Below are 24827 nucleotides of genomic sequence, written 5' to 3' on the forward strand. Positions count from 1 at the left end.
GATGTTGGGTACACATTCACAAGTAGCACCATTATAGGAGGCCAAAATAGGATTTAACAAAATTTACTAAAATGGAAGAGGAAAAAGCCCTAATGATCCAAAACAATAACCTTACGAGATGAAGTGTCAAAATGAATGTGAACCCAAGGAGTCTATTTGATATGCCAACTTCTTGAGGTTGCAACTTCTACATACAAACTATGCTTGGGACGCTCAATAGCTTGTTGGAAAGATCTTGATGTGAAAAACAATTTCAGTTAAGGAATGAGGATGCCTATAGAATCCCCAATTTATTGTAGGTAAAAAAAACACTTTATAGGCCTCAAAAACATGTTAAAATTTTGGGACATGAAAATTTACCAAAATGGGGAATCATTCTGAGTTAGTGGAAGAAGCGGGTGAGCACCAATATCTACTTGCATTAGTAATTAATTGATTCATCATAACATTGATTTTCCTTGGGTATTTCTTTCATTATCTATATTGATAATGAATTATAAATGCAATCAAATAAATAATTTGTTGATGCTCATACAAAATAAACATAGATGATAACTTATAATTAGTTATAAAATAGAAGAGAAAGAAAAACTTTATACATGTTTTATGGCTTTGATACTCTATAATCATCTTTGGCTAATATTTGATTTGAAGCCTCCTAGTGATGTTCACTAACCTTTTACTTCCTTAATATGTGAACCATACAGCTTAGTGATGTTTAAAACTTTCTCAAACGTGTTTACTTTCAATTTGTTTGTGTATTTAAAACTTTCATAAAATTGTTTACTTTCAATACATATATCCAAACATACATATATATGGATTGGGATTCTCACAACAGTATACAATTTAATAAATTATTTTGATGTATATTTGCTATAATTGTTGATGTATGAATTTCCTTAATACAAATATTTGCATTACCTTTAGGTTCAAAGGAGATATCCTTGTGGATTGTATCATTCCAAATTATAGTTCTCCTAACAAGTAGTAGCTCCAAATGGTATTTACAAGTTCTTGCATATGCAATACATTGCCTCTAATTTAGACATATTAACCACTAATCCTCACAAACATTCCAACACCATGTCATATCTATTAAAATAATTATTTCTATTTACAAATTCCAGCAAAAGTAAAATTATATTACATTAAACATATTAAATTATAGTCCTTTGAACTCTGTTATATTAACTTAATTCCTTTTAATGTGATCTCCCAAGTTTCCTTCCAAAATACCACTTACTTATTTTTCTTCCATCTCCCTTCTCTTACTTCGTTACCTTAAGAGTTAATATTTACATATTTAATTGTTCTACTATATAGAATCATGAACTACCATAATCATGTTCATAAACCATACTTATTCCCAATAAGGAGATTTCTTGCAAGTTCCATACCTTAAAAATCAATCTTTGTTATCTTACTTCTATACCTTAAGAATTGATATTTTCCATATTTAATGATTACATGAACTACCATGATCATGTTCATAAACCATGCTTCCACCCTAGAAGGGGGTTTCTTGCATATTTAATGTTCTAGCCAAGAACAATGATGATGAAAGACTTCAAGAAGTTTGACATTAAGTATGAAAAAAGTGATATAATACCAAAATGAGTACATAAACATCATAGTGCAACAACATATATTAGCGGTTCAGAACTTATATGAGTCCATTAACTCGACGATCAAACATATTGCCAACATTTTTAGTTATCCTATCTATATGCACAGTTCTAAACATATATACATAGTATTAAAAATGCAGAATAGCCTAATAGTTCTCTGTATAGTGTGCAATTCTAGTAATAAACAAGATATTATGTGTAAGACACTATAGTCATTTAGAGAAATAGATAACAAAAGCCTGATATATTCCATCAGTAGATGCAAAATTGGATTGGGGAAGAAGTGGAATTATCTTGGTAGTAGCAGCACCCCGACAGCCATACAAAGGTTCCCCATCTTGATCTTGACATGCATCCCATCCAGCATGTCCAGTAGCCCTTTCTTAGAAAGTCCATCCACAGCTTGATTGAAATCTCTACCAATATGTTGAATCGTAGAGCCATTATGAGAATTCCATAGATATGTGAATTGTTGCAGCCATCCTTGTAGAGTAGTTTGGTATATTTTTTCATGTCCCCTGACATAATCAATGATAATCTTGGAATCTTCGTATATGTGGATTTTAGGAATGTTCAAAAATTTAGAGAACCAGAGTAATCCCCATAATGCCATGGCTTCCTCCCTAGCGTTTGTGAAGTTGTCAGCGCCCTAGTGGACCCAAAAAGCCTGATCTTGTGAATGTAAGATCAAGAACCCACATCCGCATCTACTTCTTTGTGATGCTCCGTCAAAGAAACCAGTTGGATAATCAATCTTCAAACAAGATGGATTTTGTTTAGTTTTTTTTTATCCCATACCAGATTGTAGTCCAATGGAGTGTATTTCTCTAATGTGCTCTAGCACATGTGCAGCACTCTCTCTGAAATTTTTAAAGATGATGTTATTCCTCCACCTCCAGATCTCCCAAAAGAGAATAGGAGGAATATTGCGCCAAGTAATATTTTGTTGGCTCCACCATTGTAGGCAGTTAGAAATATAGGTAAATTGAGTGTATTGAAAGCCAAAATTTCCAGCAAGTTTTTGCCAAATCTGAGTAGCCACAGGACATGTTAAGAATAAGTGGAGATTGTTTTCCTCCGCATTCCTGCAAAGCACACATATCCCTGGACCATACCAATTTCTCTTCTGGAGGTTTGCCCACGTTAGATTTTTATTTTTCCAGACCAGCCAAAGGAAAAGAGTGATCTTAATAGGAATTTTAGTTTTCCAATATTTAAAGAACCAACATACCTTTGGGTATTGAGTCTCTTGACGACAGAGTGTAATATATGTTTCCACCACCATGACATTCTCTCCCTTCATTTTACCTATCCAGGTGATCATGTCTCTATCTACTACTAATTCCAGCAAGTTGCAAGTTTGTTCAAAGCCTATCCCATTCTTGTGTTTCATGTTCATTCAATCCCAATTCCCTGACCCGCTTCCAGATAGGGCATCTGTCATGCCATGCTGATATAACCTGCTGCTAGAAGAATATGCTGCGATAGTTTAATCCATATATGAGGCTATCAGGAAGCATGTCAGTAGCTTTGATACCCAGAATTTTGTCCAAACCGATAACAATTCGATGACCAATTCCCAATTTCCAAGCGAGTAGCATAAGAAAGTAGTGACGAACTTTTGTAAAACTGAGCCATATAGCAGAGCCCGATTTGTTACCAATACTTCCCCTACGCAGCCAAATAGGAAAATCAAGGTCCTTCAAGTATTTGTGTCTAATAATCATACCCCAGGTGCCTTCCCCAAATATCCCTCTCCATAATGATTTAAGTAATAATGCACAACCGAATCTCCTCAGATTCAATATGCCCCAACCACCCAGACGCTTCGGCATGGTAATATGATCCAGTTTAGTAAGATGGAATTTGTTCTTATTTTTCATACCAGACCAGATGAAATTGGCTATGATCCCATTGAGTTTTTTTATGATGGTGAGTGGCAGATGGAATAAGTGTGCCCAATACACTCCCATATGCATGGTCACTGCTTGTGTCAATGTGATACGAACCCCATGGATAGGCATCTGTATTCCCAGCCAGATATTTTTTTATAGAATCTGTCCACGAGCCACATCCAGTCATTGACCTTGTAGCTGCATGGTTTGATATGGAATCTGAGGTATTTCATACCCCCTGACAATATCTCAGAAGCCACTCTGAACAACCTTCGAATGTAATCAATAACCTCCATATCACATTGGTCATGTACAATAGTAGATTTCAAATGATTCATAATTAAACCAGATGCATTCCCAAACTTAGTGAAAATATGAAAAAGATGTAACCAAGAAAACTTGTTGAGGATCCCCATGATGAGCACGTCATCCATGAAGAAGTTGTGTGAGATATGTATGTTCCTGCCAAGGTGAAGGGCAAGGAAATGTCCCTCGGCCACAGCATTTTTAATGTGGAGACTCAACCCGTCCATAACCAGAATGAATAAAAGTGGGGATAGAGAGCAGCCCTGCCGAAGACCCCTCCTAGCCTTGAAGAATGTCGTAGGGTATCCATTAATAACCACAACATATTGTACATTTGAAACACAGGCCATAATCCACTCTATTGCACTAGCTTGTATACCAATTTTGTGGAGGACTAGCCTCAGATAACCCCAATCCAAACAGTCAAATGCTTTTTTTAAATCCACTTTCATGATAGCCGCATTTAATTTTTTTGTGTGAATTGAGTGCATACATTCCTGGGAAATCGCCACAGCATCATGAATCTATCTATTTTGTAGAAAACCAAACTGTTGTGGGGAAATATACATGGAGAGGGTGTGCCTCATCCAATTTGCAATAGTTTTAGAGATAATCTTGTAAACAAGATTACAAAGAGATATAGGATGGAAATCCGAAAAGGTGAGAGTATGAGTCTTCTTCGGGATCAGCGCGATGTAAGTGGAGTTTATGTGAGGATGTATAAAGCCCCAAACCCTTGATTCCTCGACCATATCAACAAGATCTTGTTTAAAGAGATCAAAAAAATGTGTGAAGAGCTCCACTATCCATCCGTCGGGGCCAGGACTCTTATCCCCCTTGAACGATTTCAGGACCCCTAGGATTTCCTCAGACAAAACAGGATGATAGAGCGCCCAACTATTGTGGGGAAATATACATGGAGAGGGTGTGCCTCATCCAATTTGCAATTGTTTTAGAGATAATCTTATAAACAATATTACAGAGAGATATAGGATGGAAATCCGAAAAGGTGAGAGTATGATTCTTCTTTGAGATCAGCATGATGTAAGTGGATTTTATGTGAGGATGTATAAAGCCCCCAACCTTGTGATTCCTCGACCATATCAGCAAGATCTTGTTTAAAGAGATCAAAAAAATGTGTGAAGAGCTCCATTATCCATCCGTCGAGGTGAGGACTCTTATCCCCCTTGAACGATTTCAGTACCCCTAGGATTTCCTTAGCCAAAACAGGATGATAGAGCGCCAGGTTAGCATCCTTGCCAAACATGGTAGGAAATGTTCGACCCCCAAAATTTGGTCCTCAAGGAAACCCAAAATCTTTTGGCTGTAAGCTTGCTGCGGTTGAAGCTTAGTACCATTTGAATCAAAAATTTCCCAAATGGAATTTATCCTATGCTTATAGTTTGCATATCTATGGAGAATTTTGGTATTCTGATCCCCTTCCCGGATCCAAATTTCTCTTATTTTTAAACGCCAAGTAGTCTCTTTTATATGGAGCAGTTTTTCCTTTGGAGTTCCAGAACTTGTATGCGGCTTCGAATGTCATCAGGTAGATAATGTCCAATTAAATGGGGGCAGATATCTAGTAGTTCTTTAGTAATAACAACAAGCTCTTTATTCATATGTTGTCACTTCCTTTTCTCCCATGCATTGGCCTCCCACCACAGGACCCCCAGCCTATCATGTATGTGCCACATAGGGGAGGAACACTAAACCCCGCCATTGTTCCACACATCGCACACCAGGGATTTAAAATCTGGGTCCTCAAGCCATACCTTGTTGAATTTAAAGGGAATGTTGCCTCTGTAGTCATCCCTTCTCCAGTGAAGTGCAATGGGCCTGTGATCCGATATATGACAGATAACCACTTCAAAGTATACCATCCCAAGCCTCTCAATGATCTGATCATGTAGGAGAAAGAGATCCAGTCGCTTTGCAATATATCCCGCACCCGACCTCCCATTGTCCCAGGTGGGGATAAGCGTGGAGGGGCAAATGTCCACCAGATTGTGCTCCAGGATGATATCCTTAATACGATCAACCATGACATCGACCTTTCTAGAACATCCCCAAATCTCATTCAAGCCAATAGTGCAATTTAGATCCCCCGCAATGATGAGTGAAGTAAGATCCAATAACTTCGACTTAATCAGATTATCCCAAAATATGGCACGATCACGGTATGGTGCATATAAATTAAGGATGTGAATTCTACCCTTGATCCCGCATATGTGACCAGCAAGGAGGATCCCAGATAGCAACTAGCCCACCCAAGAGGCCGTGAGCATCAGTGGCTGCCATATACCAGTCCAAAAGAATTTTCCTAAAGTACTCAACCACCTGAGGAACAACATGCATCGTTTCCTGAAGAAGAATAATATCGGGATGGAGAGAAGAGAAAAGTTCTCTAAGGGGAAAAAATTTTGGGCCGGCCCCCAACCCCCGCATATTAAGAGAGAGGATGAAGGTCATGTTTGACCATGTGCGGGCTTCTGTGCTCCAAGGGCCCGTGGGGAGGAAGTATGGCAATGGGGACATCAATGAGAGAATGTGCATCAGCAGGACTAAAAGGGAGTGTCCGGGGACAGCCTCGAAAGTGTCTGTTGTCGCAGTTTTGTTTTTGGCGGACTATAACATTCCTAGCAGATGAGGGGCTGATGTGAGGGGATGAGTGGCCAGCAGGCTTGTGAATAGTGAGTGCCCGAAGATCTAGTGTCTTTTTCTGGAGAAGAAAATCGAGGTCACTGTCCATGGAATTTGTGGGGGAGTTTAGAGGAGAGTGTGGCGATGCAGGACAGAATCCTGACACCAGGGAATGTGGAATGACGTGAGAGGATGACCGCACAAGGACATACATGATGTGGGTGGAAGAGAGGGGGTCTCGTGACGTCGGATGGCATGGAGCATTAGGTGGAGGTGGCAGACAGTCACTAGGAGAAGAAATGTTATGTTCAATCGGATGAGGTGAGGTGGCTTCAGCGGAGGGAACATCAGACCCATCAAAATGATGCGGAGATGATAGAATAGGAATAGGGGTGGAATCAAATGGATTAGCTGATAATTGAGAATAGTGATGTCTAGTTGCGGTAAGATTCGAATTACCTACTTTCTGAGGAGAGCCACGTCCGAGAGATGGAGTTTCAAACCAACTACGAGGAGAAACAACAGCTGGTGCATCTTTTTTTTATGTGAATCGCCATGCCGATGTCGATGGGACGCCATGGGTCTACCGCCCAACCGCCTTGGACAATGAGCCAACAAATGTCCAGTATGATGACAGTCTAGGCATCGAAATGGAACTCCCCATAAATCTAGTCTTTAGACCAAATGTATGTCGTCCCAGCTTAATTCAGTATGATCTAGAAACCGGCCCCTGTACTCCTCAATAAGAATCTAGGCCACCTGCTTATCAAGTGCACCCAAACATCGAGGGTCTACATACACGAATTTTCCAATGGTGTTGCCAATATCCATGAAAACTTGCCACGTCCAGAATTTGATGGGTAAGCCAGACAGCTTAACCCATTCAAGCCCTAACCGCACCGTGGTAAACTGTAACCTAAGATTGTTGGGTTGGATTTCATGGCACCTGTTTGAATTGTGGAAGGATTGAAGAGAGTCCGCTTGAAGGGATTGTTTTAGTAAAAGCTTCACGGGTGCGCTACTGCTACTTTATGATGGGTTAGGCCTGCATTATTCGCCATCAGATTGTCATGTGATACTGGTATGATCCTTCCTTTTCCTTGTGCTTTGTATCTCCTCCTCTCTATTTCTTTCTGTGAACGTCGGTCCACGACACTTTCCCTCCTATTTCCGTATTCTGGATGCTTCCTGGTCCATCTACATCTCAATAATCTTGGATACACTACTTTCCCTGCTAACTTCATTGCTTCTCATATCATGACATTTTCACCTCTCCATTCTCTTTCTTCATTCTTCCACTCAGAATTCCTCCACATTGTAGTGCTCCTTTGTATCGCTTCATACCTACTTATCTGCATTTTTCATTCTCACATACTTCCACCTCCCAGACGTCCATATGCCCCACTGGACTGAGCTCCTTAATCTCTTTTGTCCACAATTTTCACTGGGGGAGGGATCTTGTTTTCACATTACAAATTATAAAATTATCTGTAATCGATGGTATAGCTCTTTTATCATTTCACGCCCCTATAATGCTTTCAGTATCCAAATTTGTAATCGAAGGTGGACATGCCTGGGATGTTGCTTTTGTTGTTGTTGTGAAGACTTATAAATATTTTTCTTTCTATGCTATACTTGTTTGGAAGCTCTCTCCATGATTTCTGCTCGGCTCTGGTTCTGTTTCGGATTGGTTCAATCTTTTGGCACCAGTGTCTGCATCATTTTCTGGGACTGTTTGAATTTTCGGTTGGGGCAGTTCAGTTACTTCTATTGCAAGGTGACAGGGGTCTACATCACACATACTACTCTGTCATTCGCCATTTGACTATCTATATTGGGATCCCCACCCCACCGTCCTTTATCATATCCTTTATTCTCTCTTTTCCTAACCCTCAGTACTTACCTCTTTTAGATTTATTATCGGCAGCGTCCCTCCACTTTTGGCTTTATGTGAGTGACATCCCCCGTGGCCTCAGTTCATTGTGATTAGGACTCTGCTGATTTCAACAAATTCTCGTTAGCGATCCTCTGTTGCTTCACTTTATTTTCGACCTACCATCTGATCAACCATTAAATTCACATTCATTTCCCACACCTTCTCCCAATTGTATTTGGGTCTCTTTCCTGCATATGTGGCTATGGAATTTCTGGAATCTGACACCTCAGCGCAGGAGGCATTCATCCGTGCCATGATGGATGCGGAATCTAATTTTGGGCAGGGGTCCCATCTACCCACGACACTTGGCAATCGTCTCAACCATCGATGCACCTTACAGATGGCCAACATGCGGACCCAATTTTGCATGGGTTTTCCCATGCGATTCATGAACATCGATCCCGCCACCCCAACAGATCTATCAAAATCACTACTCTGGCACCTACTCTAGTTTTCGACCATGACATGTTGATCAACCAAGTGACCAATCTTCAGAAGCGCAATCTCGTGGGTAAGTGGCATTTTGCAGAATTGACTAAAGTTGATATGCGGGTTTGGGTAGATACCAAATGGAAAACACTGTTAAGCTATATGCCTACAGTGGTTCACCTCCTAAAAACGTGGTATAGTTTCCACTTCCTCTGCCAAAAAGACCTCATGAAAATGAAATCCATTCCTTGGATTAACACGCGGATTTTTCTAGCATTACACTCATGGTACATTGGCTTCAACCCTCTAATATAACTATATGTTATAATCAATATTTTAATATAATAATAAATACTTGACAGCTTTTGACTTCAAATTTAATAATATAAATATATATGGTATAATAAATACTTTAAAAGAACAATTTGTTCAGGTCTACAATCTTCAAATATATGTTCAGTTGATTAAAATATGAATGACATCCACAATGGGAAAAAATCCATAATATTTATTTGTTTGAATTATTTTTTAAATGCGTTTAGGCTGAAATTTAATTACATTCATACTCAGTTTCGTAGACAAGTTAATAAAACTTTTACCGCATGATTCAAACTTTATATCACTCCAAAGTTGAGCATGACATCTATAATCAAACAAAAATTCTTCCAATTACATTTAGGCCTTACGATTCCCTGGATGAACCCATCTTTTGAACTGCATAGAGTAACAGTTTCAGATGGAAACAAAGATAAACAATACATCCTCAGTCTGTCGTCTTTTATAAACGTAGTTTACAGAAGGAAATTACCAAATAACATACCAAAAGGGAATTGAAAGAGATATAGAAGAATAATGAGAAACTACAACTGTTTGTTTGTTCACAGTTACAAGCATTGGCAGCAGATTTAAGGCTCAGCTTCCTAGCTAGTGAGTACCAAACCATTCCAAAATCTATGATAAGCTTGCATCTGTGGGATTTATAGTACTTCCACAGTTTCAATAGCCACCAAAAATAACAGTTTACATTGTGAATATAGAAGAACTATCTGTCATCTTGTATGGATATAATCCTATACGTCCCGGTTAGCAAAATTAAAGGACGATCGTTTAACAGGAATAGACTACTTTCTAGAAACAGCGTTAAGAAATGCAAAAATGCAACTTTATGGACTTTCTGAAGTTTCTATAATGCCACAATTCAGTGCTGAAATCTAAATGTCAGAAAACATTTTGAAAGCCCTTCCTCCCATTAAGCTTCATGAATGGTACAGACGTTGTCTAGCTGACTATTTAAATGCATGGCTTTTAATAGGTTTCAATCAACTGCATGCATCAACACTGATGTCAAAATTGTGATTTGTCTAAACTGTCAAAGTATGGATGGTCTAGTGCTTCTTTTGCCGAGATCCTCCTTGCAGGATCATGTTGCAACATTTTCTGCACATATGCAATATTTTTCAGTGATGGATATTCTGCTGAATTTCAAGAGCTACTTTATCCAAATCACTTAAGGTGAATACACAAGCAGTTAAAGACATTGATACACACTAACACAGAGAAATTCAAAAGGAAAATATAAATGGTGTCTTTTAATGATAGAACCATTTCTGACCAAAAATGAGAATAAATGTATGGAAGATTGAAGGCACTTGAAACTCACAGAAAGAAGATCCACACCGTTTGGATCCAAATTGAACACGAATTTAGAAATATCTTGAGGCTTCCATCGAGGAAATTCATGCCAGAAACTAAGCTGGGTCACTCCTGGCCACAGTTCTTCGTTAGGAGTTCCCAGCAACCTAGATGCATTTCATGTTCAGACCACAGGAAAAATGTTATTTTGAGCAGAAATGTTCTCCCAATGTGAAGGAATTGCTAATTGGCTAAAATTATTTCATTGATAATCCTTCAACCGTGAATCATATGAATATTTGGGAGCTCTATATATATGTGAGCATAAATGCCCCTGCCACTCTTTCGGCTCTCACCTGAATATTTTTATAAGTTGTTGTATTTGAGAATCTCCAACAAAAAGTGCTCGCAGATTACATAGTTCAGCTGTAACAAAGCACAATCTCTAATAAATATCAAAAACCTGCAAGTTTTTGATATACAAAATTTGCATATTGAATAACATCATACCAAAGATGCAACCAAGAGCCCATATGTCTAATGCCACAGAATAGCGCTTCGCGCCCAACAGCACTTCAGGAGCTCTGTACCACAGAGTGACAACCTGCAGATGACAGGTTCAGAGAGATCAAACACCTGCTAAAAAGATGGAGGAGCATAGAGTGCATCGGTCAAGGGCCCACATTATGCATCATGTGGACATCACCATACCAGTTCTGGATATGTTCATCCTTTGCAGGAGAACTTTTTACCACTGTATCATGAAAAATGTGCAAACAATAACATAAAGGAAAACCCACCTCAAAAGTATAGCTCTTGATAGGTACTGTGAAAGCTCTTCCCAGTCCAAGATCTGCAATTTTCAGCATCCCCGTATCTTGATCTACTAAAATATTATGTGGCTTCAAATCCCTAGCAGACACATATAAATATATAATAAGAAGCCAAGCATTTTCTAAGTTGAACAACTAGAGGATGAAATTGGGTTTGAGATTCGGGGAAAATACCTGTGGAGCACCCCGTGGCTGTGACAATAGGCAATACCCTTACATAATTGGAACATATAGCTCTGCACTCAACATAAAACATCATAAAACATGAGAGAAAAACCATGTCACTCCAATTATTCTGTCCCTCATCATTCATGAACTTCATGAGATCGGAACTAAACAGGGTTGTGTGTAGCTTTGAAATCAAACCTGAATACAGCTGGGAGAAATCTTGGTATTACATTGACTGTGTGCATCGATGTGCTTTTTGAGATCAGAATCTGCGTATTCAAATACCATAAACAGTGCGCACTTTCCTTTGTCATTAATCTTTACATCCAACAACCTGCAGACCGAACCAAATAGCTTATTTAGGGCTTTGGCCCCAATCTAGAAACTTATTTTTAAATAGTTATTAACAATCACGATATGAACGACTCCAATGTCATGAACCCCTAGTGTGGTAAGTATTTATAAATACAAAATAAATAAATAAAATTTTCATTTAAAAATTAAATAATAAATATATTTTTCAATTTTAAATGTAACTTTTAGCTAGGTTATTCACCATCTATATATATTAAAATTAATTCATTATTTTTCATAAAATTAATTAAATTTTAAATTTGTTCAAAATGACTAAAATTTTGTATACAAGGTGAAATTAAACATTTTTGTAAATGCTCCTAAAAGATTATTTGTTTCATATATCTATATAATGTTTGAGAATTACATTTGAGATTTATATTTTAAACATATCACAATCATGTTTAATTATGATATTAAATGTCTTTTAAACTTAACTGTATTTGTGATTGTATATCTTATTAGAATAGAGGGAATAGATGAAATTGTAATAAACCATTTATAATTTTATCAAATGGTATTGTTTCTATCAAAGCACATAAGAGCCAAGAAGAGAGCATTACATGCAAATAAGATGTTTATGGTTTGAGGCTTTTTAAGATACATACAAGCATATAACTAAAGGACATTATCCATCAAAACCACTAAGTATGCTATTCTTATTAAGGATATTGATTGTTTACATTATCTCTCAAACTATGTGGAAATGCTTGCTAGAGTATAATATTTAATGTATAGATCTTATCATAATAACCATTAGTCTACATTTTGCATAACTTAGTAAGAATCCCACCCAAGTATCAAAATCGCTACTACAAGAATTAATTCTGCAAATAATACCTCTTATATATCGTGTGCTTAAGGGACAGGAAAGATATCAATGATAGATAAAGATACCTACAATTAAGTAAAGGAGAATGATCAAACTAGAGAAGAAAGAATTGAGAGTTTAATGATGTAGAAAATTGAATGAATAGAATGATGATTCTCAGTGTTGTAATTGAGGGTTTTATGATGTTGACGAGGCTCATTTTGTGTAGATTCATATCTAAACTTAATTAAAAACATCCAAGTTAGAAAATTCCATTGAGCTTAATAGAGATTTTATCCCAAATAAAATTATAAACACAATTTAATGTAAAACAAAGAAAAAATATGCATTATTTGTATAGATATTTTTTATCAAAACATGTAAAAAAAGGTCATTGGATTTTTGAGAGATACAAATCCAAGTATTAAATATTTATTTCTTTATCGTTAAGTATATATTGCAATAATCAGGATGCCATGGATTACATATTAAATGGCTGAGACATCAACATTAAATATGTTGAAATACAAATCAGTTATTATATACCAATGTTATAACCAGATCACAACATAACAAAAAGCCATGTAGCTTTGCCAATGCAAAAAAAATACTATGAAAAGACTTGTTAGATAACGTTAAAAAGATGGAATATGTGAACATTTAGAAAAATGGATAACCTTGTTTCCTTGGATTTTCTCAATGCATATTCTGTACTCTTCAAAATTATCATTAAACGACATATTTGTAGTTAATTGTACTAATAAGTTTTCAATGTTGTTGCAATTTATATAGATAAATCATAACTAATTTCTTTGGTGCCTTGCAAAGCCAAGAGTGGAAGCCTAGATAATAGATTGATTGACAATATGGAAAAGGCGAGATCCAAACACATTAAGTATGCACAATGAATATCATACCATGTCTCATATCAACAATGACTTACAATGTGCATAGGACAAGGGATTTAAATGAGGATTCAAACAAAGAAGGTTTTGAAGCTTTTTGAGGAAACTTTCATTAAGTGACATTTAAAATTATGGATACACCAATATAATAGCAAGATTATGTGAGCGTGAGATGTATGGTGGATTTCACGTTGTATAATGGTACATAATACTAGGGATTCAATGATAGCTAATGAGAATAGAGATGCCAAAGATAAGTACAAAGTTTTAAAACTTGAATTCTAATCATGATTAACATCCATCCTCATCTAATATTGAAGGTACAAGGTCCATTAAGCACCTAAATGTTGGGAGTTGAAACATTGATGGGATGTTTAAAATATAAACCTTGTTTTAAAATTTTACATTATTCATTGTCATTTATAAAGGATAAGTGAATTAAAAGAATGACAATTTTTCTAGAAAAGGGAGCTTTGAATTACCCTTATAGGATGGCTTTAAACCCCTTAAAAAGATTCGGAAAGATTCAATTTTGGTCACTAATCTATTTCCATATGTATGAATAAAATTAAGCACGCATCAAGTTCCAACAAAAACAAACACTATAAAAGCATGTTTCTGTACAAAACAAATTACAATCAACATCTTCTAAGCCCCCATACTTTTCCTTAGCAACTTAATTTTTTTAAGAAATAACATCTTTTCTATGAGCATGTGCCTACCCATTGTCAATGACAATCATTTAATGCCATAGAATTACATAAGACCAATTATTAGGTTGTAAAGTATGAATACTAATCCTTATCCCTCTTAGTCTTGTGATTGTCTAATGCTTCTAACCTCTAGCATATTTTTCTTGGGGATTGTGGGGGTTGCAACTTTTATATACATTTTCTCATGAAATTATCTATTTAGAATTAGAACTACAACTCTAAACTAATACATTTGTCTGATAACATCTTTGTCTCCATTAGCATTAGTCTCATGACCATTCTTAGAACTATAACTCACACAAGGCCATGCATCAAATACTAACTATTAGACCTAAGGTGTGTGGCTTAGTTTGATGACCAATGAAGCATTATCAAAGATTGCAAATAAAAAATGTGGTTGATTTTTTATCAAACGAGTGCAAGAAAGTGACCTTTAAAAGTTGCATGTTGATCCAATGAAACATGAAGCTTTAGTGCATGACAATGACAAATTTTGCAAGCACAAGAAAATTGGTCACCTACATTATGGAGCACTTCCTATCTTTAAGGATACGATGCCAGGATTGCTAGAATTCAAGATTAAGAAGCCTGGAGTGTGCAAAGGTTGTGTAATCAATAAGCATGTGAAGACTGAGTGGTTAGCATAGATCAAGAGAGTCTTGATCCGGTTTATTTAGATGTATGTGATTGACATCTTCAACTTCACTGGTAAGTAGCCTGCACCATGTCTCCTTTATTAATGATTCCTCAAGAAAGACTTAGATTTACTTTATAAAGACTAAAGATGAAGTTTTCTCAAGTTTATGGAGTTTAAATATTTTGTGGAGAATTAGATAAGTAGAAAGATAATTTAGGTTCTTTGTTATAACTATGATGGAGAGTACACCTAAAAATATGTTGATGTCTTTTGTAGGGTTTTAGGAATTAAGATGAAGTTGAAAAAACCTTACAACCCACAATAGAATGGGTTCGAAAAGAGAAAGAGATGATCAAAGCCATGATCCGTGACTTGGATTTGCCTTGTATTTAGGCAAAGGCATGCAACACAATTGTTTACATTTTGATTTGATGTCCTCATTATATATAAAAGCATAAGACCCCAGAAGAATCCTTGGGTATCACTTTTTGGTGCCTTTGGTTGTGTTATTTATGTCATGTTCCAAACAAGAAGAGGACTAAAATTGAATCCTAAAGAATAAAAGGTATTTTTGTTAGCTATAATGAGACCTCCACGGATTATCATAATTACATTTCAACATAAAGGAAAATAACAATAAGAAAGGATATTAAATTTGATGAGGATCATCAATTCTCTAGGTCCTAGGAGACTCCCATGGAAGTTGAGAAAGGAGAAAGGATTAATGTACCAAATTATAACCCATGGATAAATTAAAATTCCAATTTAGATCAAGAAAGTTCAAATAAAAGAAAACAAACCTTTTCCATCTCATTCAACCCAAAAATCCAAGATGGCTTATTCAAACTCTATGAGAAGCATAGAAACAAGTGGAAGGACTAAAATATTGTTTATGAATGAGTCATCCCCTAAGTAATTTCCTACATATGATGTACTAATGTTTGCTCCTACTAACACAAATCCTTCCAACCTTGAAAATTCAATTTTTAAACAAGTATGGCGATATGCCATGAATGAGTATAAATCATATAAATAATATCTAGGAGATTGTTCCAAGGCTAATAGAAAAATCAATGATATATGTAGGTAGTTGTTTTATATTAAACAATCAACTAATGAGCATAAAGAAGTATAAATGCATATTTGAAGCAAGAGGGTTATCCCAAAAAGAGAAGATTGGAAATTATGACATTTTTCCTTTAGTTTCAAGGTATACTTTTTTTAAGGTCATCATGTCTCTTGCATTTTTTTATATTGGGATTTATTGAAGAGGAACTATACATTAATAATTGAGGGTTTTTTGGGTCCATGGGTGAGATACCCATGTATGGAGATTGAAGAAGGCCCTTCATGTGATAAAGAAGGGACCACAAATTATTCTCTAAGTGTTGATGAATAATTACTTAAGTTAGTTTTCTCCAATGCTTTTATAAATCTTAAACCACTATTTTTTATATGATAAATTTGATCCACTTGTTTTGGTTGCATATGTAGATGGCATGATTCTTACAAGTAGTTCTAACAAGTTCATTATGTGGTGTAAGGAGGAGTTGGGCAATGAATTTGATATGAAGGGAATTGGCGTAACATATTACTTTGTGGGTCTAAAGGTTTGGGCAAGGTACAAGTGAAGAAATCCATGGACAAGGTGTGTACCTTATAGAAATTTTGAAAATATTTTAAATGCTTAATGGCAAATCCACTAGTATTGTGGTATCAAATATGAAATTATTGTTGCATTTAGATATGGATTCTTTGTATAGGTAATTTAATTCATTCCATGGTGCATCTTGCAAATATTAATTTCAAATATGAAATTATTGGTGGATTTAGATATTGATTCTTTGTATATGTATTTTAATTCATTCCATGGTGCATCTTGCAAATACTATGCTATTAATTTAGATCTAATTTGGTGCCCTAATGTATCTTGTGAATATCAAGCTATTGATTAAAATTATAACATGGTTAATGCTTCTTTATATAGGAAAATAATTGGTTCCCTAATGTATTTAGTGAATACCAAACCTGATATTTGTTTGTTAGTGAACACACTAAGCTAGTTCATGGTTGAGCCTCCACAATATTCATTGGATAGCTACCAAGCACGTGTCAAACACTTGAAGGACACAATTCAATTTCACAAGAACAATGTGGGAGATGATGAGTTATTACTAAATGGTTTTGTTGGCTCTAATTTTAAAAGAGATCTAAGTGTTAGGAAGAGAACTTTTGCTTTTTTTTTAAGCATAGACACAGGTAAGATTTCTTGACTCAATAAGGAAAAAGTAATAGTTGCACTCAACTTCACAAAAGTAAAGTATATGGAAACACCTTCTACTTGCTGTGAGACCATGGCTTTAGAGGTTGATAACATACTTGATCAAATAGGTGTTGGATTCAACTCTAAGAGACACTTCATTGCATTTAAATGTGTCTAAATTCAATTTTTCTATAAAAGGTATAGAGTTGCTTCACCATTTTGGTTAGAATATGAGTTTCAAACAAGTGTGTTAGCTAGTTGTAGATATAACATTTTGTTTCAATGTAATAGAGAATTATGGGTGGTCCATTGCATTAAATTTAGCTTGTTGTTTTATTGTTTGGATTTCTATGTTTATAAATCTAATACTATTTTATCTATTATTTTATTATTTTTTTCAAGTAAATCTATTCACCATATGTTAAAAATCTAGCACAAACTTTAATCCCAAACACTAATATTTTATAGCTCACAGTTACCTTCTATTATTGAATGATACTGACAAAAACAATAACCTTTATTAGTGAATATATTTTATAAGAGTATACATCTTTCATTGGAAAAGGTAGGCAAATGTGACTACTACTATGAAGAAATTGAGTAGTGATCCACAAATGGCTTAAACAATTTTAAGATAAGGCTTGGAATATTGTAAGTCATATATTAACCAACTACAACATTTTATAAACTCTTTTGGATCTAGGATGGTTAGAAAATTGACTTTAAATCCTAGGATAATTCCCTGGATTGACCCTCCCTTTAAGAACATCCCTCAACTTCATTGTGCAAGACAAGCCCTACTCTCCATTGACTAGAAGTAATTGAAGGATTACTAGACCTTTAATCTAGTTGGTAGGGATGGAGACCCAAGTATTAAAGGCCAAATGATAAAATATTGGAGAAGTGGCCTACCTTGAGAAGCCTAGAAATTAGTAGTCTTGAGCTCATGAGAGAAAAATAATCCTCTTCATGAAGGGATTAGAAAAGGTATGTTAAGGACAAAGAAGTAAATAGATTTATTTAATAAAATATTGTTGCTTGCATGTTTTTTTGAAAGTTTTAAAGATTCTATTGATCAATTAGAAATGGAATACATCATATACAATCATGGGTCTTTCTCTAGCATAGTGTGGCATCTACTAATAGGAGATATCTGAGATGTATGAGACTTGGAATAGAAAAAAAGAGATATAGAGGAGAAGAAGAAACAATTACAAAAGAGAATCGCCAATTTGGGGCAGGTCCCCTTAGCGACCTCTCATTCTTTTTTTTTTTCAAAATCATGACCCAACCTTTCGAAGGCGGGTTTATCAAAGTGATATGAAGATTATCATTGCATATTGAAGGAGAATCCTTGTCAAAGTCCAAATAAGCCGACTCATGAGCTCATTTCAAAGTGCTAGAATAAACATTATTATTTACTATCTATGTGTTTGTTGAGGGAGGATGGTTCACAACAAGATCCTCAAGTTACTTTTGGGGAGCTAAAGTTTGAACCTTGTCCACCAAATGCATTTTATCATCACATATGTCATCTTCCTTGTCCAAAGGAGAGGAAGCCTCACTCTCCATAGAATGTAGGTCACATGGATTCTAGCTTTTACTTCTAGAATTACAAATTTTCCTCTTCTAGTTAGATTTGAGTAGAGGGCAAGAATTTTGTAAATGACCTATTTGATGATAAAAGCAGTAGCAAAAAATAGTATTCTCATAGTCCAAAGCCTAGGTCCAATGAAAATCCCTTATTTTTAAATTTATCTGGTATGGAATCCCTTTACTAATATCAATTTCAACACAAATTCTTCCATAGCCAAGAAGCATCAGTTGTAAGGAAACAACCCGGGGGTTTCCAATGTCCTCAAAGACTAAGTAGTATCACAAGTGAGCAGTAAAATTAGGAAACCAAACCCATATTGGGAGCTTGGTAATGATGGTCGTGGAAGGTTGAAAGTCTAGAAACCAATGAGTTAGGAAAAGTCCAACATTTTCCCATAACCAAGGCCCTTTAGATAAAACCTTATTGTAGTCTTCTGAATCAACAAATATCAAAATGAAGAAGTCTTTGGAGCAGAAAATAACTTGCAATTCTTGATCCATGAAAAATGGATCCATTGGTAAAGATCTATTGTGTGGGGCCATAAACCATTGAAACAGACAAAAAAAAGGTTGTTTCTACATAGATATGATGGAGTTCCTTAAAATCAGGGTGAAATGTTTCTAATGAGGAAACTTCCTGAGATTTTTTTTAACAAAAAACTATCAAGGAACACCTTGGGACTGAGCTACCTTCTAGAGCGCTGAGCATGGACAACATATTTATAAAAAAAAAACCAATAAGAAGAAGGTTGGCTCACATCCCTCATAAACAAAAAGACATGTAAATAATGGCATCTCTACTAAACAAAGGGACATATAAATAATGGCATCTCTACTAATATTATAATTGGAAGTATCATAATTGGAAGAGGGGAAAAATGGTCGAACTCCTTACCTTCCCCAAGTAGGTGTTGCATGACAAAGGGAAAACCTACCCGTAGCTCCACAGAAACCTTGAGACCCCATACTAAATCTGTGGAATAGACCCCAAAGAGAGAAGCTTGACAAGGAGAAGCTTGACAAGGATCTGAACAAAAAATTGAGGAACCAAGGACGAGGAACTCAGCTACAAAAAAAATTACGCAAAAAGATCTTCTGTTCAAGAGAATTGAAAGGAGAGCTGGCCTGCATCAGATCGGCTGAGAGAAAGCCTTTGACTGCATTGGCGGTTGCATCACCCGCAGAAGAGGTTGGCTCAAAGGTCCCAGCAGGAGAGCCAGGGATGGCTTCGGAGACTGCAGGAGGACTAGGGTTGGCCAAGGCGGCGGCGGCAACCACAGCACCAGAGTTATCAGCGGGCACATTAGGGTTGGATGAAGGTCTAGTGGTGGCCTTACGCAACGGTTGGATGAAGGTCTAGATGTTGTGGCGTTACGCAACGGTCACTTGAGATTGAATCCTGAAACTGACGTTGTGATAGAGAAAACCGCAGTGAAACTGAGGTTGTGATAGAGAAAACCGCAGTGGCAACCATTTCCAAAGAGGCCCGCAGACAGCAAACCCTAGCAGAGCTACGACTCGATTACTAATGCTGCTTGAATGTTATGTCCAGAGAGGAACATAAATAAATTGTGGAAATGAGACTTATGGCTAAATATAGCAACTCCGGGATGGTAGCAGGAAAATTTTCCTCTCCTACGTAAAACTGAAGGAGGGGATATCTGGAACCCGCAACATGACTATGATGAACACGTATATTTTATCCATCCTTATAAATTGATGGAAGATCACAAGAACAATTAGAAAAGCTGAGGAACTCTTAAACAATGCATACGAATTGAGTATACCTCGTGCCACAGTAGGCAGAAAGCAATTTAAGGAAAAGAAGTGTTCATGAATATCAAAAAGGCTGACGAAACTGAAAATGGGAAAACACAGGGCACCCTTTTGAAATGCATACACATTGAATATACTACATGCAAGATACAAGTTATGAAAAGAAAAAGATTCGTCTTACTTGACAAGGTATATGCATTGAGAGAGGCTTTTGAGAAGAGAAATCTCCCGAATGGCAGTGGGAGGAACTCCCTCTTCCCGGCGAAAGGGAGTCTTCTTGAGGGCCACCAGTCTTCCTGTGCTTTTTTGTCTTCCCTTGTACACTTTGCCATACGTTCCCTCCCCCACTTTCTCTAACTTCTCATATTCATCCATCTGTAGTTTGTTGATGCAGACGATGGCGGCAAGACCAAGAGCGGAGAGTTTAAGAGCTCTTTCTTAGACGCTGGTGCAGTCGTGCATGCAAGTAGCAATAATCAAAAGACAAAATTGAGTTTTACGGCCTCCGCGTGGGAGACGTTTCATATATATAGAATATGATCTTGCTTTACATTCGCTTTTTGTGGTTTCTCTTTGGTGGGTTGGTGTATTATTTTGTTTATGGTTATTTTTTTAATATATGTTTATTATAATTTATATTAGCTTTATGGGTAACCTTATACTCAAAGTGTCTTAGGTGTTTTTCACTGTGTTGAATCCATATATAGTCAAAAAATCAGTTTAAATAACACAAATCAAGATTTTACCTCAAATTTTTCTCCCATATTCCGACACTAGAAAGTCCAAAAAATCACACTAAAAACAACTCTATTCCAAAAAATATCAATAAAAACAGCTCGTATTTAAATATAATTTTAAAATTTGAAATTACAATCCCGGTATATTTAAAATATAAATTTCAAAATTTTAATCCAGCCATAATTCATAATTAAAACACAATTTTAAAAGTTTGAAATTTCAATCCACATGTATTTTGAAATCACAATTTCGCTAGACTAAGAGTTTAACTATTTTTGCTATGCTTTAATTTATTAAAATAATTAAAAATGTAAATTCAATATTCTTTTTTAATTTTAAATAATTTAATATTTTAAAATAAAAACAAAATATTTTAAATGATGATGGTGGTGGTGGTGGTGGTTAACGTCTGTTGACACTAAACATTAGTCTATCGCACCTAAAGAAACAAATTATTTATTTTGATTTAAGATTTTATTCTTATGCTCAAAAACCTGGAGAGAAGCCTCCTGAGCTCACTATAATTTTGACATTGTAAAAGGCTAGGAAGGTCGGTATTGTAACAAAGATTGTGAAACTGAGATCTAATGTGGTTGTACGCGGGGCACTCTAAGAGGAAGTGGTTTTCATCCTCGATGTTCCTATTCTAACATATATGGCAGATCCTCAGCCAAAACAGGATGATAGAGCACCAGGTTAGCATCCTTGCCAAACATGGTAGGAAAATGTTCGACCCCCCAAATTTGGTCCTCCAGGAAACCCCAAATCTTTTGGCTGTAAGCTTGCTGAAAGTGGAAGACAACAGCGCATCTAATGTCTTGCTACGATTGAAGCTTAGTACCATTTGAATCAAAAATTTCTCAAATGGAATTTATCCTACGCTTATAGTTTGCATATCTATGGAGAATTTTGGTATTCTGATCCCCTTCCCGGATCCAAATTTCTCTTCTTTTTAAACGCCAAGTAGTCTCTTTTATATGGAGCAGTTTTTCCTTTGGAGTTCCAGAACTTGTATGCGGCTTCGAATGTCATCAAGTAGATAATGTCCAATTAAATGGGGGCAGATATCCAGAAGTTCTTTAGTAATAACAACAAGCTCTTTATTCATATGTCGTCACTTCCTTTTCTCCCATGCCTTGGCCTCCCACCACAGGACCCCCAGCCTGTCATGTATGTGCCACATAGGGGAGGAACACTGAACCCTGCCATTGTTCCACACATCACACACCAGGGATTTAAAATCTAGGTCCTCAAGCCATACCTTGTTGAATTTAAAGGGCATGTTGCCTCTATAGTCATCCCTTCTCTAGTGAAGTGCAATGGGCCAGTGACCCGATATATGACAGATAACCACTTCAAAGTATACCATCCCAAGCCTCTCAATGATTTGCTCATGTAGGATAAAGCGATCCAATCGCTTTGCAATATATCCCGCACCCAACCTCCCATTGTCCCAAGAGGGGATAAGTGTGGAGGGGCATATGTCCACCAGATTGTGCTCCAGGATGATATCCTTAGTACAATCATCCATGGCATCGACCTTTCTAGAACATCCTCAAATCTCATTCAATCCAATAGTGCAATTTAGGTCCCTCGCAATGATGAGTGAAGTAAGATCCAATAACTCTGACTTAATCAGATTATCCCTAAATATGGCACGATCACGGTATGGTGCATATAAATTAAGGATGTGAATTCTACCCTTGATCCCGCATATGTGACCAGCAAGGAGGATCCCAGATAGCAACTAGCCCACCCAAGAGGCCGTGAGCATTAGTGGTCGCCATATACCAGTCCAGAAGCATTTTCCTGAAGTACTCAACCACCTGAGGAACAACATGCATTGTTTCATGAAGAAGAATAATATAGGGATGGAGAGAAGAGAAAAGTTCTCTAAGGGGCAAAAATTTTGGGGTGGCCCCCAACCCCCGCATATTAAGAGAGAGGATGAAGGTCATGTTTGACCATGTGTGGGCTTCTGTGCTCCAAGGGCCCGTGGGGAGGAAGTATGGCAATGGGGACATCAATGAGATAATGTGCATCAGCAGGACTAAAAGGGAGTGTTCGAGGACAACCTCGAAAGTGTCTGTTGCTGCAGTTTTGTTTTTGGCAGACTATAGCATTCCCAGCAGATGAGACGCTGATGTGAGGGGATGAGTGGCCAGCAGGCTTGTGAATAGTGAGTGACCGAAGATCTAGTATCTTTTTCTGGAGGAGAAAATCGAGGTCACTGTCCATGGAATTTGTGGGGGAGTTTAGAGGAGAGTGTGGCGATGCAGGACAGAATCCTGACACCAGGGAATGTGGAATGACGTGAGAGGATGACGGCACAGGGACATACATGATGTGGGTGGAAGAGAGCGGGTCTCGTGACGTTGGATGGCGTGGAGCATTAGGTGGAGGTGGCAGACAGTCACGAGGAGAAGAAATGTTCTGTTCAGTCGGATGAGGTGAGGTGGCTTCAGTGGAGGGAACATCAGACCCATCAGAATTATGTGGAGATGATAGAATAGGAATAGGGGTGGAATCAAATGGATTAGCTGATAATTGAGAATAGTGATGTCTAGTTGTGGGAAGATTCGAATTACCTGCTTTCTGAGGAGAGCCATGTCCGAGAGATGGAGTTTCGAACCAACTACGAGGAGAAACAACAGCTAGTGCATCCTTTTTTTATGCAAATCGCCATGCTGATGTCGATGGGACGCCATGGGTCTACTGCCCAACCGCCTTGGACAATGAGCCAACAGATGTCCAGTATGGTGACAGTCTATGCATCGAAATGGAACTCCCCATAAATCTAGTCTTTGGACCAAATGTGTGTTGTCCCAGCTTAATCCAGTATGATCCGGAAATCCGCCCCTATACTCCTCAATAAGAATCCAGGCCACCTGCTTATCAGGTGCACCCAAACATAGAGGGTCTACATACACAAATTTTCCAATGGTGTTGCCAATATCCATGAAAACTTGCCATGTCTAGAATTCGATGGGTAAGTCAGACAGCTTAACCCATTCAAGCCCTAACCGCACCGTGGTAAATTGTAACCTAAGATTGTTGGGTTGGATTTCATGGCACCTGTTTGAATTGTGGAAGGATTGAAGAGAGTCCGCAGGAAGGGATTGTTTTAGTAAAAGCTTCACGGGTGCGCTACTGCTACTTTATGATGGGTTAGGCCTGCATTATTCACCATCATATTGTCATGTGATACTGGTATGATCCTTCCTTTTCCTTGTGCTTTGTATCTTCTCCTCTCTATTTCTTTCTGTGAACGTCGTTCCACGACACTTTCCCTCCTATTTCCGTATTCTGGATGCTTCCTGGTCCATCTACATCTCAATAATCTTGGATACACTACTTTCCCTGCTAGCTTCATTGCTTCTCATATCATGACATTTTCACCTCTCAATTCTCTTTATTCATTCTTCCAGTCAGAAGTCCTCCACATTGTAGTGCTCCTTTGTATCGCTTCATACCTACTTATCTGCATTTTTCGTTCTCACATTCTTCCACCTGCTAGACGTCCATATGCCCCACTGGACTGAACTCCTTAACCTCATTTGT

At 37.1% G+C, this 24827-nt stretch overlaps 1 protein-coding gene across 2 annotated transcripts; it reads right to left on the minus strand.

The window, feature by feature from the left end:
• Positions 1 to 9486: 9486 nt before the first annotated feature.
• Positions 9487 to 20912, minus strand: LOC149178390 (cyclin-dependent kinase B1-1-like). Of its 2 annotated transcripts, none has more exons than XM_089423646.1 (8): positions 20710 to 20912; positions 11672 to 11807; positions 11480 to 11541; positions 11273 to 11384; positions 10983 to 11076; positions 10829 to 10898; positions 10501 to 10639; positions 9487 to 10277 (listed from the first exon to the last, which is right to left on the minus strand). In XM_089423646.1, the coding sequence occupies exons 1-8, from the start codon at positions 20901 to 20903 to the stop codon at positions 10185 to 10187; spliced, it is 900 nt and encodes a 299-aa protein (XP_089279772.1). In that variant the 5' UTR covers positions 20904 to 20912; the 3' UTR covers positions 9487 to 10184. The 2 variants fall into 2 exon arrangements, with proteins under 2 accessions (XP_089279772.1, XP_089279771.1); XM_089423645.1 differs by having other exon boundaries at positions 11480 to 11546; positions 11683 to 11807; positions 20710 to 20903.
• Between the last annotated feature and the right edge of the window lie 3915 nt (positions 20913 to 24827).

This window comes from Pinus tabuliformis, chromosome 4_1 (assembly GCF_031772625.1).
Source record: "Pinus tabuliformis cultivar Carrire ecotype Pingquan chromosome 4_1, CPIR1, whole genome shotgun sequence".
NCBI lineage: Eukaryota > Viridiplantae > Streptophyta > Pinopsida > Pinales > Pinaceae > Pinus > Pinus tabuliformis.

Bases quoted from the DNA above. Each gene is read 5' to 3' on its own strand.
- LOC149178390 (XM_089423646.1), bottom strand. From the start codon at position 20,903: ATGGATGAATATGAGAAGTTAGAGAAAGTGGGGGAGGGAACGTATGGC. The intron at 11,542-11,671 runs GTTTGATTTCAA...TGTTGAGTGCAG, and splicing joins TTTCTCCCAGCTGTATTCAG to AGCTATATGTTCCAATTATG. The intron at 11,385-11,479 runs GTATTTTCCCCG...TGTGTCTGCTAG, and splicing joins AGCCACGGGGTGCTCCACAG to GGATTTGAAGCCACATAATA.